Genomic DNA, 15,063 nt, shown 5'->3' with positions numbered 1-15,063 from the left:
ATAAAAGGTGGGATGCATGAAATGGGATTCAAGCGGCTAATGCAGACATAGGCAGTGTGGTATCCTGCAGAGGTTGGTGGACTACAACTCCCATCATCTCTGACCATTGGCCTTGCTGACTGGAGCTGATGGGAATTGTATTCCAACAACATCTGGAGTGAGAGGTAAATAAATACCCTTCACTTAGAGAAGGATCTGAAAAAATTCCTTGAAGCTTGAATGTTTTATTCTGGATTGTTTTGATCTCACACCATACTTTTAAAGGACATGGTTTTCCCCCAAAGAATCCTGGGAACTGAAATTTGATTGTAGCCCTGTGAGGGATAAGCTACAGTTGTGCCTGTCAAAGTGGTATGAATGTGCTTTAAATGCATGGGTTTCAGGTTTTCTAAGAAATAAGTTGTTTTTGCTGGAATTATCTTTAGAAAAGGAATTGTATTGGTTCCTGCTAGTCGCCTATGCTTTGTCCTATTCTAGGAATTGTAGTTGCAGAAACAGGCATTGCAGAAAATTCATCCCCTACCTTTAAAAAAAACCCCACTCAGGAACAAGACATAGATTGGGAACTGAACAATCACATTTCGCAAAATAACAGTAGAGAAAATTGACACAAATAAAGAAGATAACAGTCAAATAAAATAATGCTTTTCTCCATGTTTCACAACTCTCTGTGATGGTTTAGGATCAGGTTGGGCATTAAGGAATTTAATGCACCTCTAAGGCAGCTGGCCTCAGGTACTTGGTCTGCTGACCACACATATACAGAATTTAGGTTGGTATTGCAAGCCAGAGAATAACTTTTGGAGAAAATACCACTCAGTTTGTAATACAGTGAAGGGTTACCTATTTGACAAATTTGTATTCCCAACGAGGAAATGACAGACTTCAGTGACACTAGTAAACCCTTTTTTTGGAATTAAATAGCATCTAAATTGAAGAAGATGAAGAAGCTCCAATCTGTTCATCATCCAGATTATGAAGAACATTACACTATTTACACAGAAACTAGGAAGTGTTTTTTCAAAATATATTTTTATTGATTTTATATAAAGCAACAGCCATTTAACACAGGAAGAAATAGGTTAGATAGGTCATACTGGTTCCAGACAATACATTTCCTGAATTACCTTGCATTCCAATGTGTAATAAATAGCTTCTCCTTATCCTGTTAGAGATTTTACATCCTTTCCACTTGGTTAACTTAATCAGTTCTAAAACAATCCAATCTCTTAAGTAAGAACTGGATGCACCTTCCCCCCCCCCCCTTTTTGAAATTATTTCCAGTCTTGTCACAGAAAATACAACACCCTTTCCAATAATTTCCATGTCCACATTTTTCCCCACACAATCTATCAGGTAATAAAGTAAGATTACTTACTTCTAGCTACAGCCTGTGTAATTTTATACCGTTGTGATTTTGGGTGCAAGTTACGGCACTTGTGAGCTCTGTGTTGCTTTTCAGAATGGCTCATGGCCCAAAGATATAAAAGAAGGCACAGAAACATTAACTTAAATCCAAATAAACATCACTTTATTGATTAGGAGCAGAGAAGTTGAATTTAACCTCTCCTCTGGCCTTATCTGGCATGTGTTCATTAATCCCAGTCGCTATGGCAGGCTAGTTCATCGCTACACAGTTTAGCTTGAATTTAGTTGCGTTTTGGCATATATTTGATGAAATAATTATGTGTCTAATGTAGTTGTGGTTTCTCCTTTAAATTTTGGTCACACTGACAAACACTCAGTAGCAAGGAAGAATCTTCATTTTAAAGACTCTTAATCTCAGGGTTGTGGGTTTGAGCCCTGTGTTGGGCAAAAAATTCCTGTATTGCAGCAATCCTCCCAAATCTACAGTTCCATGATTCTATTATTCTATTTACACTTAGGGTCAAGCAAATTCAACCACCATTGAATTGCATGGTGTGCCAGTTGCATAGATAATTTTTCACTCCATATTTTTTCATAATATACAACACAGTAATTGTAGACAGTCATTCCCGATCAGTAAACTGCCTTCACAAATCATTCGTTCCAAATAATTCCTTCGCCTTAAAGTGTTTACAAATAATCATCACATCATTTATTTTATTGCGGGTTTTTTGTTTTTAGGTTTCCCCAGGGTTTCAGTGGTGTAGATAGGCAATTAACCTTCTATGCATATATAGATACTTAATAGATAAACTAATAATTAATTGATGAATTATTTTATGCATATAAATAATAAGCATTCTATGCATATTACCCCAAAAGGCCACCTGCCCCTGTATTGACCTGTAAGATCACTTAGATCACCTGGGTAAATTTTACTAAGGCACCACATCCTACAGAGGAATAACCCCAAAACAGGCGTTTTCTGCCCCTTTCCCCTTTTTTATGGACTGCCCTTCCCCCTCCAGATACCTTGCAAAGACTTATTTCTTTGCCCAGGATTCCCCTGACCCGTGAGATGAGATGTTGTTTTATGTGTTTAAATCCCCTGAATTCCTGTTTTATTTGTTTTTCTTCTATTTTCTGTTAATAGTCTTTCTATTGCAGTTCTATTGGTGTTTAATTTTTTAAGGTTGGTTTTAAAGGATGGATTTATACGGTATATATATATATATATATATATATATATATATATATATAAAATCACTTTCTATATTGTACACTACTTAGAGCTGAAGCAAGGAACCTCTGGTCCTCCAAACATGATTGGACTACAGTCCCTATCAGAACCCCCAGCATGGCCGATGGCCAGGGATGACTGGAGTTGTTGCCCAGTGGCAACTGGAGGAGCAAAGTTTTCCCAGACACGGCTTAAAGATTTTTCAATATTAACTGGTTTATAAATGCACATGTTTATAAATGCATAGTACATTATGAAATAATTGGACATGGAGTGGTCCTATTGTAACTGAGACATAGGTGAGACAATGAGGTGTAATTATGATTATGATTTAGTGGTTTTTGATTGGAGGGGTGGGACCAGGAGATCATTCCGTTAGCATTCTTGATTTTATTACCTCGACTTGAAGCAAGACAACCTGCTACACTAATGAAATTGTGTTCTTGGTTTAAAAGGGCAATTGTTAGGCTGACTTTGGTGCTCACCGAAAAACATTTCCCCAGTCTTGTTAAATTATTGCTCTCATTTTAGATTTTTATGGCCGTGTAGGTTACCTGCCCTCGTTTCCCTGTGTTTCATTCATTTTCCTCGTATTGGTGATTAATGGGGGATGTCGAACGTTAGAGTGAGCAGGCATCAGCAAATGCAAGATCATAATTAGTTTAGCTGACGAGGGCCTCTGATAGTGCTTGCATCTGGAAGGAAAAATTACCCTATAGGGAACTGGCTGATCACCAGGTCTTTTTAGTGATACATTGTGAAACACCCGATGAATCAAATGCCCTTTCCATGCCAAGAAAGTGTTCCATACTCCAAGCCAAAATTATGTCTGCAAAAAGCTTTCCATTTGAAATGTATCAGAGTACAATTATAACCATTGTATTTTCTTGGCACTGATAGCCCCCCTTCCCTACAGTATGGCGTAGAGTTAAATAAATTACTTAAATTTGATGAAACCTTGAAATTTTGATTTACAGGACTGGTAATTTTTTAATTTAGAACAAAATCAGTTTAATCTTTTAGTGAAACTGTTTTCCCTCCACACTTGTGCAGGGCAGAGAACATTTAATAAAAGTTTGTAAAAAAGAAAGAAAGAAACCAATGTTGAAATGATTTTTTTTTTCACGGGGGGGGGGGGGGGGTAGGCAGAACAAGACAGCCATGTCATTGTTGTTAGCAGTTGTGCCCACGAAAACAGCCTGGTGTTTTTTTTCTTGTGGTGTTCTTATTGAAATGAAAAGTTTAATGATATCATTATGTCACAGAAGGAATTTAACAAGCTTCTCTGGTCAGCGCTGCCCGATGCTGAACAAGATGGAATATTAGTAAATGTTGAATGGGCTATTAGTAAAGCTGTAGAGCTCAGTTAGCAGTCCAGTTAATGTTCATTTTGCATTTGGAAAAGTTTTGCCTTTACTAAATTAAAACGAAAGTAAAAAAATCTATCCACTGATAAGGCGGCATTGCCTAGTTTCATACGAAGTTCAGAAGTGGTATCATTAACAATGCCATATTTTTCACCGATGAAATTAGGCCGTGGTCTCAGTCAGCTGTGGGAAATAGAAAGTAGCATAAGTGGATTTTAGTTTTATCTTAACCTATGTGGGAATTACGTTCAGTATTGTGTATATTGTTAATAGGCTCTTTTACAAGAACTGGAATGAGACAAACGAACTGGAATCTCTCTCTCTCTCTCTCTCTCTCTCTCTCTCACACACACACACACACACACACACACACACACTATTTGTAGTTAATACTTATAATTAAAACAGTGAAATCCTTGCAAAAAGCAGCTAGCAAGATCAGCAGAGTTCATTTTGTGTCAAAATAGAACATTGAAATTCCGAGTTCAGAATCCAGTCATTAGAAGGGCACAGACACTAAAGTTCAAAAAGTTAAAGCTGTTACCGGGTTGGGGGGTGGAGAGGGAAGTGATGGTATTTCGCACACCTCATCCATCACTGTAGGGTAAATTGTAATGAAAATCAGCGCTCCCTATTAAGCGCAATTGAACCTGACCTCATTATGGGCAGTGTGGTTTTTATGCTATCAATTGTTGCCAGCCTAGAGACAAAACTCCTGTGTTGATTTGTCCTAACTCCACAGATCACGTGACTCAACCTTTGACTTTGTGTCCCTCTCCCCCACTTTTTTCCTGTTTCAGAGACGTAGAGGCTCAGGAGTTTTCTGTGCCAACTGCCTGACCACAAAGACCTCTCTCTGGCGAAAGAATGCAAATGGAGGATATGTATGCAACGCGTGTGGTCTCTACCAGAAGCTTCACTCGGTAGGAAGAACTTACTCGTTTTATGCAGGAAAGGTTTTCGGCAGCTAGGCTGAAGTAGGGCAGCTGCGGTTAATTTCCTAACTGCATTCCCCCCCCCTTTTTTTTTCTTCTTCCCAACGCGGCCACTCTGGGATCAGATGTGATTCATTATGGAACATGCTGATACACCACGGAGAGGCGTCTATGGTGGAGATTACCAATGAGGCATTAATTATTTTGATACAAAATAAAGAATAAAAGTGGGGGTGTTTCCTCCTCCCACCCAAGAAGTTCACAGAAATATGTTGCAACAGAACTTGTCAAGATCCCCTCCTATTGATCACAAAGGGGAAAGCTTGTACTTCAGTGGCAGAGCTGATGAAGGAAGAAGGACTCAGTTTCTGTCACTGGTATCTCTAGGTAGAGTGGGAAGATACCCCATCAGAAAGCAGCTGCCAATCATTGTAAACAGCATTGAGCCCAATGGTCCAATGGTCTGATGGATAGAAAGCAGAAACATGTCCCTTGTCAACATCTAGCTCCAGCCTAATAACTCAGCTTCTGGGCAATATTTTTGTTCCCAACAACGTATCATCAAGGGACATACTGTCCTGTTCCAATGAACATAGCTTGGTTTATGCCAACCTGCTCCACCCTTCCCTTTTGATTCACTGCAGGACTTCCTGGCTTAATTAACCCTAGTTTCCCATTACATCTGAACTGGTAAACCATAGTTACCAGAAACTCAACAAGCCATGATCTTAAGCCCAATCAGAAATGTGGTTTAAGACCTTGGCTTGTTCCAGCTCTGGTAACACATTTTGAACCACTTTGAGGTATTCTTCTTACCATCAAGCGGCATATAAATATTACAAAACAAAGAAAAATAGACATAAGGGAAAGCTATGATTAAACATCCCATTGAACTGTGTTGTGCCTAGAAGGGAACAAGGCTCATGCATATATTTGCTTAACAAGCCCATGTATGTACGTCCAAAGCAGGCCATTGAATATTGACCATACCAGATATTAGCCAGATTTCAGTGGCTCATATAAGAGCATTCCTTGAACAAATAAATAAAATTATTGTGTGGCATTCACCTAACCAGCTCCACCAGTGGAAGTGCTGTGTAAGGACTTCTGCTTGCACAACAGGAGTCCCCCCCCCAAATTCCCTATATCTGCTGAAATTGGTTAATGGGGGAGAACCCCATAACAGCACAGGGGATGGGGGGCAAGCAGGTTATTCCATCTGGCAAGCTGCAGTCCTTTCCACAGGCAGGACAATGGGAAGAATGCAATGTTGACTTCCCCCAATTATATGAGAGTTCATGCAATTTTATGAGAGTTTTAATCCTGACTTTTAGTGTGAAATAGTTTGTTATAGTTTATTTAACAACATAATCACACAGATGGCAAATTCAATCTAAATATAATTTCATCTGGCCCCTTTTTTAATTCTATTTAATTTTTGATCCACTGTTTATATCTTGTCTTGGAATAATGTTGTACTGCCTCTTTTGCATCTTTTGACACCCCCCCTTTCTTAGAAGTGATGGAAGACATGGTTAGTTTTGTGAGATTGTGTGTGTGTGAGATTGTGTGATGTGTATATACACACACACACACACACACACACACAAAGAAAGAAAGTAAATACATTATAGCTACAATTTTAGATATTTTAAATTAAAAGGTATCATAAAACATGCAAAGTAATCCTAATAAATGTATGCTGGCAACATTGCTAATTGGTTATAAGTTGTAAAACCTTTATTTCATTAGCACAGAACTAAGATAACACCATATTTAGTAGCAGTATTGGAGCATTGTAGTGAGATGTTATTTGATGTACACTGACATTAATGAGTTTAATTTAACTGCCCAATCAAAGCCCATAGATATAATTAACCCTGCTAGGCTGTGACAAACAGAAACACACTGAAATAAACGTAGATATTTAGAGGGTTGGGTGTTTTTTTCCCCTCCCATTTTTACAAAGCTATATAAACACAGGAAATTTCTGATTCCTCAGTAACACAGTTTGAACTGGAAGTAAATTAGTATATAAACTGTAGCAAATATGGATAGAGCTCACTTTCAGAAATAGCTTGCAAATTAATTTACACCCTAATATTGCTATATTCTCTCCCCCACCCCATTATAACAAATGCCTCTTTATGTAGTGAAAAGTATGTGGGCATGGGCTTCTCATTGCCCCAGTATTCAAAGTGATGGTCAGCTTTTGCTACCAAATTGCCTCTCTACTGTGTCTCATAGAACACAACAGAAGCCCTTTAGAACTGAAGTGGCATTAAAAATAAAAGCAGCAATTGACAGAAATTGAGATCAGTGGCGTATCTGGCATGTACTTCCACAGTGGATTTATTCCCCTCGTCCAATCCATCTCCATGATACAAACAGTCCTAAGTCCCATTTCTCAGTGGTACTAGAAAGCATAGGAACCAGTGGGTAGTTGAGTATGTCTGTATGTTTGTATGTTTGCATCTTCCCTTTCTTCCATGACGTAACAGAATATATGATATATATATAGGTTTACCAGGGAGTTTTCCATTCTGGCACCACATATGTGTGTTTTACAGTGAACAGGAGTGATGAGCAAACCAAAAGAGAATCCATCATCGCCATTCTGGCATGTGCTACACTAGCGTATAGCAAAGATTACAAGTTTTAAAAGGCAGAAATATTCATGCAGAGATGTTATTTAATGTAACAATAGATATACATAAAGCATTTTTAAACTATCCTAGTAAAAGAGAATTGAGTGTTCAACTTACTTGCCTGAACTTTGGGACCTTATATCATAATCATCTTATTTCCTGCCCCACGGTTCCTCTGTGCTTATTGGGGGAGCTTGCGCTTCCTAGAATCATAGAGTGGGAAATTCAACCACTACTGTTCTTATGAAATAAAAGTTTTCACTTCTTATTAAACCCCTAAATCATAGTGAATATTTATTCCAAATTAGATTTTTAATAGAATAAAGCTCGAGAGGCAATCACCGACACAACTTCTTTGACTTCGAAAAAGAGGCTAGAAAGTTGTGGGGTGAAGGAGCCAGATCAAGCTAGCAACACTTGTGTAAAGGTACTGGTGCTGGTAAGAAAGCTGGCTTGTTTCGCATGCTGTCTAGTCTAATGTTGGTTTAAAAATGCTGATATGCATAATTCATGAGTCACAATCATAGTCACTTAAAACATTGATCTTCAACAAGGGGTCATGATATCCAAGTAACTTAAGGTGAGAAGGGAAAATAGGGAGGGAGGCAGAGGAAATTATCCCGGTCCAATAAACCATGGTTTTTCAGTCCAGCAACAAGCTGTGTGCCTCCTTCCCTTCCTCTCTGTCTCACATGTTTGGCTTCAACAAATCTTGGTTTCTTACCAACTGGGAGATCAAACCAAGATCAGATTTAAGATCTTGTAGTTTAGAATATCCTCAGGCAATATGGTCATTATTAGGAATTTTGTGCACTCAGGAGACTCTTGAAAGTAACAAAAAGTTGTTAGGGTGGGGAGATTTGATACTGGCTAAAGCACTTTGATACCAGCTAAACCATTGAAAGCGGGCGTTGACACATTTTTAATTATATAAAATTAAGGAGTGCTTGCTTTGACCTTCTGTCTTCCTGATTTGAGGAAGCCATTTCTTTAAGCTGTTTCCCTGCAATGGCTTGATGTGGTTCAGCAACTATAACTGGGGATTTGCACAAGCGGTTCTGCAAAGCTTTGCTTAGCAATGCTCTTTTATTTATGATGTTATTGTGTTTTATATGCAGACTCCCAGGCCTTTAAACATCATTAAGCAGAACAACGGTGAGCAGATCATTAGGAGACGAACGAGAAAGCGCCTTAACCCGGAGGCACTTCAGGCTGAGCAGCTAAACAAACAGCAGAGAGGGAACAGTGAGGAACAAGTCAACGGCAGCCCGTTAGATAGGAGGTCAGAGGATCATATAACAGAAGGTCACCAGAGAGAAATCCAGCTTCCCAGCCTGAGTAAATATGAAGCCCAGGGCTCATTGACTAAAAGCCATTCTGCTCCGCAGTCAATATTGGTCAGCCAAACTCTGGATATTCACAAAAGGATGCAACCTTTGCACATTCAGATAAAAAGTCCTCAGGAAAGTACCGGAGACCCAGGCAATAGTTCCTCTATATCAGAAGGAAAAGGAAGCTCAGAGAGAGGCAGCCCAATAGAGAAATACATGAGACCTGCTAAGCATCCGAACTATTCGCCACCCGGAAGCCCCATTGAAAAGTACCAGTACCCACTCTTTGGGCTTCCATTTGTACACAATGACTTTCAAAGTGAAGCTGATTGGCTGAGATTCTGGAGTAAATATAAGCTGTCCGTTCCCGGGAATCCACACTACTTGAGTCATGTGCCTGGCCTACCAAATCCTTGCCAAAACTATGTGCCTTATCCCACCTTTAATCTGCCTCCTCATTTTTCAGCTGTCGGATCTGATAATGACATTCCTCTAGATTTGGCGATAAAACATTCCAGACCTGGGCCAACTGCAAATGGTGCCTCCAAGGAGAAAGCGAAGGCACCGCCAAATGTAAAAAATGAAGGTCCCTTGAATGTAGTCAAAACAGAGAAAGTTGACCGAAGTACTCAAGATGAGCTGTCAACCAAGTGTGTGCACTGTGGCATTGTCTTTCTGGATGAAGTGATGTATGCCTTGCATATGAGTTGCCATGGTGACAGTGGACCTTTTCAGTGCAGCATATGCCAATATTTTTGCACGGACAAGTATGACTTCACAACTCACATCCAGAGGGGCCTACACAGGAACAATGCACAAGCTGAAACGAATGGCAAATCTAAAGAGTAAAGATAAATAAAATAAAATAAACCTTAGCACTTAGCACAATTAAACAGAAATAGGTTTCCTTGATGGGAATTCAATAGCTTGTAATGTCTTATTAAGCACTTCATATAGCAAGCATGCCTTATCCAGTATACAATCCTTCGTTCTTTTCTCTTCCCTCGTTTTCCTTCCTCTAGACAAAAAAAAAGTTACCAAGAAGGAAAAGCAAAATGGATGGCAGCTGGAATTGGGGGTTAAGGGATATTTACTTGGGACCCGTCCACCAAAACTATACAGAAGACACTATATCAGGGCAAGTCTCTTCAGGGGGGGAAACCCTAATCAGACAACTAATGCTTTTCGTTCTTGTAGCTGGCTAGAATGCAAAGATGTATAATGCAGGTGTACAGTAACATATGCACACTGTATAGCAAAATGGACTTGTTAAATAAACTGATGTCCAGAAATCTAGTAGTATTTTTTTTTCCTCATTTGGGTTCACTTTGGCCTTATTAGAGCATCCGACAGCATCCACCATTTCTGCAATCTGGAGGTAGTAGTTTTCTCCAGACGTCACTCATGCAAAACCAGCCGGTAGCTACTATTTTGGTGGCTATCGCCCTGCAGTCTACAACAGTACTCCCCAATCTATCAAGGTCTAGTGCAATAGTAGATTGAATAGGTACCTGCAGACCCAGGAACAATCATCAGGAGCATTCGAAATCATGAAAGCCTCAGTGTAATGCTCCTTACCTTGCAATCTGAAAACTTTTTTTAAAATGAAAAAGAATCTCAGGAAAGGTTAAAGTTAAATGGCGCTGGTGTCGGGGAAAAGAAAAAGAAAACCTATATATTTGTAGTCCAGACCTTCTCCTTTCCAGTCTGAAAGATGCGAGAAGGCCCTTTAAAATAGATATTGTGCTGGTGTTCGTTAATTTCCAGCCCAGTACAGGCCCCAGGGTTGCAAACTACATCTCAGGGGTTTCTGAGTAACGTGCTTTGGCCAAAATACAGGTTTTGGAGTAACATTCTGTAGAAAAGTGCTCTGCCTGGCGACTTATCTCTTTTATGGAAGCTTCTTTACCAATTTGATGTGCGTAGTATTAATGTTTTGCATTAGCTATTCTTTCTAAATTTCGCTTCAGGGTTGAGTGCATGACTCACTTTCCCAAAAGCCCTTTGGTTATTTATATGTAGCGGTCAATCTCTTCACTAGACTTAATGCCAGCTTTTGCTCGTGTCTGCCTTCACGGCTGTTTTTGTTTTCAATACTTTAAAAAGAAAAAGAGAGGGGAGGTTTTGTAAAACTAGCCCATGAAGGGAAAGCTCCTCAGCGTAACTGCTCAGGGAAATAGGTCTAAATAACTCAATATTCAATCATTGGTTCACGGTGCTGTTAGCCAAGCCTCCATAGATGCTACAAGGATCTGCAAAGGACAGACTTCACTTCATTTGCACGATATCGGCCCAGCCAGTAGTTTTGATTGTTGTTGTTTTTACGAAGGGATATACAAAGAGATATTACAAGCTACTGGATGCACTGTCAGATTAACTTATTTCATTTAAGAAGTTGGGAGAACAAATAGGGAAAAAAACTTATTTTTCTAGTAAATATTAATGTATTACATTTCAAATAATGGTGCCTGACATATTGAATAATTATTTTCTACAGTGTACGTATGCAACAAAGATATTCCATCATGCATAAGATTCAGCGCTGGCTCAGCCTCGCTCTGTTTACATTTGCAAATGTAGCAAACAAGGTAATGAAGCAAATTTCTATTGCAGTAGGTCTCTTTTATTTGTGCGTGTGTGTGTGCATTAAAATTGTAAACAGTAACATGAAATGAATGGACTTTGTTGATATTAATGATTTGCTGGGGGAGAAGAAGATGAAAAAGAAGAAGAAAATGGCAAGAAGGAAATACGAGAATATTTTTACGCCTACTTAGGAGGAAGCGAAAGGGTAGCACGATTCATTCCAAGTACTTTTTTGTATTCTTAAGCTCTTAACTCACATTGTTATGCTTAAAATGATAAACATATATCCTCTTTTTATTGCTTTGTCTATGTTTCAGATGAAACATTTCAGAGATTATGTCGAGAGGTGCCATACGACTCCTTGGCACTGAAGGTTTTTATTGCATTCTGTAGTCGCATTGCACTCCCGTTTTTACCATATTACACAGCCGCTTCATTGTTTGGGTTTTTTTGTGTTTTGTTGTTGTTGTTGCATTGGGGCTTTACTTCTTTATTTCGCATCGCAGGCTCTTTAGTCTCTCGAGGTTATGGAGTACAACTGGTTCCTGAATGTTGCTGCGAATGAAGTTTTAAAACGTCTTGTCTTATATCCAGTTGCCTGTCCCTCCCCTGTTTTGTTTTCTCAAATGTTCTAGGAAATTGTTTCTAGGGGATGGGGAAGGGCTGTAGCTCGGTGGTAGAGCATCATCTGCTTTGCATTCGGGAAGCCTCCTCTCCCCCAGGTGCAATCCCGGGCATCTCCTGGCAGGGCTGAGAGAGATACCCCAGTCTGCAACCTTGGAGACCCTGCTTATCAGTGAGTAAACAGTACTGAGCTAGATGGACCAATCGTCTGACTCGGTATAAGGCAGCTTCCTATGATCCCATCAAGGCTAGATTACCCCAGTTCAGAAAGGTATGTTAAAGGGCCATCTTCTGATCCCACTTACATGCTGCCTATCACAAATGTTCATGTAATTCAAACTAACTTTTAATAAGAGTCAGACGCATCATCTGATCTAGAAAATGAGCATTTAAAATAAACCTGGGAAAAGAAAGAGAGGACATTGAGGTTAGGGTCATGTCTGACTAGTGGTTCTTTTGGTACAGGGCTCAGATTTGGAGGTGGCCCTTAAGGAAATCTGCAAGCCACCCCCAATTTTAGCTAAATCATGTCTCTGCTTCCAAGTCTTCTGAAACCAATAACTACGGCTGCATTCCTAAACACATCTACCAGGGAGTAAAAGTCTCAATGAACACAACATAATTTTATTATTGCACAGGATCACTCCACACAGGACCCTCCTGAAAGGTGTAGGGATCCATGCTGGAATCAAGCGTGGTTTTGGCAGAGGAGAACATCGTTTTCAGGGGTGAAAACAGATGACCGTTTGCCAGGTGGTAACTTATCCACGGTGTATAATGTAACCATGTCGCAACTTGGTCATCTGTAGTCTTCTGCCAAGTCCAGAGAGGCGTTTTATCACTTCTCCTTTTAAAGCTTTACGAAGACAACGGATAAAAATTACTCGGCTAATTTGACAGGATAATATAGGCAACTATTTAAACCACCAGCTGGATCAGGTTCCCATGTACATCGTGGTCAGTTACTGTTTGTAAATCGGTATGCACCCAGCACTGATATTGAAAGCAAAATATGGGAACTGTCACCCTGCATGAGAAGCACTCCCATACCTGACTGCCACAGGTCTTGCTGACCTTGGCAGTGTTACAGAAGCTGCATTTCTTACTTGTTATTGAATAATTCCTCCCAAGCCTGTTGTTCACCAAGCCCAAAGAACCCCCGCAGTCTCGTATGGCAATCCCTCAGGGTGCATGGATAGTAGGCTGCCTTTGGCTTGGCAGGTCACAAGTTCTGCAAGCCTAACCAAGAAGGGGAATTGCTCTTAGCTCAAGGCTGTGTTGAGCAACTGCTTGCTCATCCTCTTGGTTAAGGGAGGCTGTTAATCCATATCCCTAGAAAGGAATCATGAAAATGAATGTTTGTGGAATACTGGGAAGTTGTAGTAGGTGGGAGTGCCAATGCCACTTTATTTTCATCAGCCTCATGTAATATGATCAGCCGTGCTTCAGCGCTTTTAAAGCAGTTGTCCTCCAACAACGCTTAGGTCTATGGCAGGAGCTGAAAGAGATAATCCATTTTCTAGTGACACAGTGTTCCATTAAAAACAGCCATTGTTATATCAGATTTTCAGAACAAATGCCAAAAATTAACTGTGCTGAAATTTAACTAGTTAATATCAGCAGGTTTGGTTTTTAATATCAGCATTGTTTTGGTTTTTAAAGTTTCTCAACTGCTGGAAGATATCCCTTTCCAGGAGAATGCTTCATAGGAAATGGACTCTATGGAGTTCTGTGTATTAGGGCTCATCTTTTCCTTTTTTTTCTAGCATGCTTTGCAGCACAGCTGGTGGGATATGCCCTCCTCCTTGAAAGTTCAACTTAAAAAAAAAAGTCCTTAGTCCTTTTCTTTGTGGAGCTATAGGGAAGAGGATACAGGCAAAATTCAACCCAGTTAGAAACTGAGATATGAAAGCTAGGAGCTAAATAGGTTATGGTTATAGGTGCAACAACAGAACATCTAGGAACACTTTTATAGCAAGAATACAAAGCTTGCAGCTAAAATATTATGCTCATTTTTCTCATGGTCTAGTCCTTCCCCTGCCCACCCCTTAATATTCTTAAGAGAGTCTATTCTCCAGTCTTCAGAGAGTAGCTGGAAGTGGGGAGGCAGAAAAAGGTCCTCCTTTCCTTCCATTCTGCCATTTTAATCTGAAATCCTAGGCGCAGTACTGTGTACTGAGCCCAGAGCTCAGAAACTGCTTGCACTAATGAAATTCCCTGTTTCAAAATGTGTCTAGAACAATGGGAGTTTTGAACACGGGTTACTCCCTAGTGTAACTTCCTCCTCCCAGTGTCATAACCAAAGGCGCTGACATTATTGACAAGCACTACACCTTTTTTAAATCGTTGCAAAATTGGCATGTATTGCATTACTATTTAATATGATTAAATAACTGTCCGTGTATCGGGTTACCTGATACCACCTGCCTTGTTAGGTTAGGCCCCACTCATTGCCATTTGTAGGCCTGAGCTATTCCAGAAGGAAAACAGTTTGAGTCTAAAAGCCTGGGTGAGGCAGGTGTGGTCTGAGGGCTTTATACTGCTGACCCCAGGTCTAGAACACTAGAGTTTTACTTGGAGAAATATTATTGCTGTGCAGCTTAGCTTCTAAAACAGCCTTCACCAACATGGTGCCTTTGGAGTTTTGAAGTGCAGCTCGCATTATCCCCAGCCAGATTGGCAAAGGCTGGGGATCTAAAACAAAGAAATACACCTTTCTTTAGGGCTTTACTGTAAAATTTAACCTAAGTATAAAAAACACCTTAAAAAACACCTTAAACTGTTAAGAAGATTATCTCAGCCTGTTTAGATTGACAAGTTGCTTGTGGCTTGCCATAGTGAGATGTTCTCGAAATTATTTCTTTAGAAAAATGGGTGGATGAAAGTGCCACTGATACTTGCATCTTCATTGACCTCACATAACACGATCTTCCATACTTCAGTTTACAACTCTTCCACCACAAT

The 15,063-nt window shown here is 39.8% G+C and overlaps 1 protein-coding gene across 7 annotated transcripts in view; it reads left to right on the top strand.

Moving 5' to 3' along the window:
• TRPS1 (transcriptional repressor GATA binding 1) overlaps positions 1–14,442 on the top strand; it is a 245,911-nt gene extending 231,469 nt beyond the window's left edge. For all 7 annotated transcript variants that reach the window (XM_079984153.1, XM_079984158.1, XM_079984156.1 and 4 more), the window contains 2 exons: positions 4,776–4,898; positions 8,677–14,442. In XM_079984153.1, coding sequence (XP_079840279.1) covers positions 4,776–4,898; positions 8,677–9,738 — 1,185 coding nt within the window. In that variant the 3' untranslated portion in view covers positions 9,739–14,442. The remainder of the gene's footprint in view (positions 1–4,775; positions 4,899–8,676) is intronic.
• Positions 14,443–15,063: the final 621 nt, after the last annotated feature.

The sequence above is a fragment of the Podarcis cretensis genome (assembly GCF_951804945.1).
Source record: "Podarcis cretensis genome assembly, chromosome: 7".
In the NCBI taxonomy this organism is placed as follows: Eukaryota; Metazoa; Chordata; class Lepidosauria; order Squamata; family Lacertidae; genus Podarcis; species Podarcis cretensis.
The sequence above is the reverse complement of the archived record's forward strand: the minus strand, read 5'-3'. Positions and strand labels throughout refer to the sequence as shown.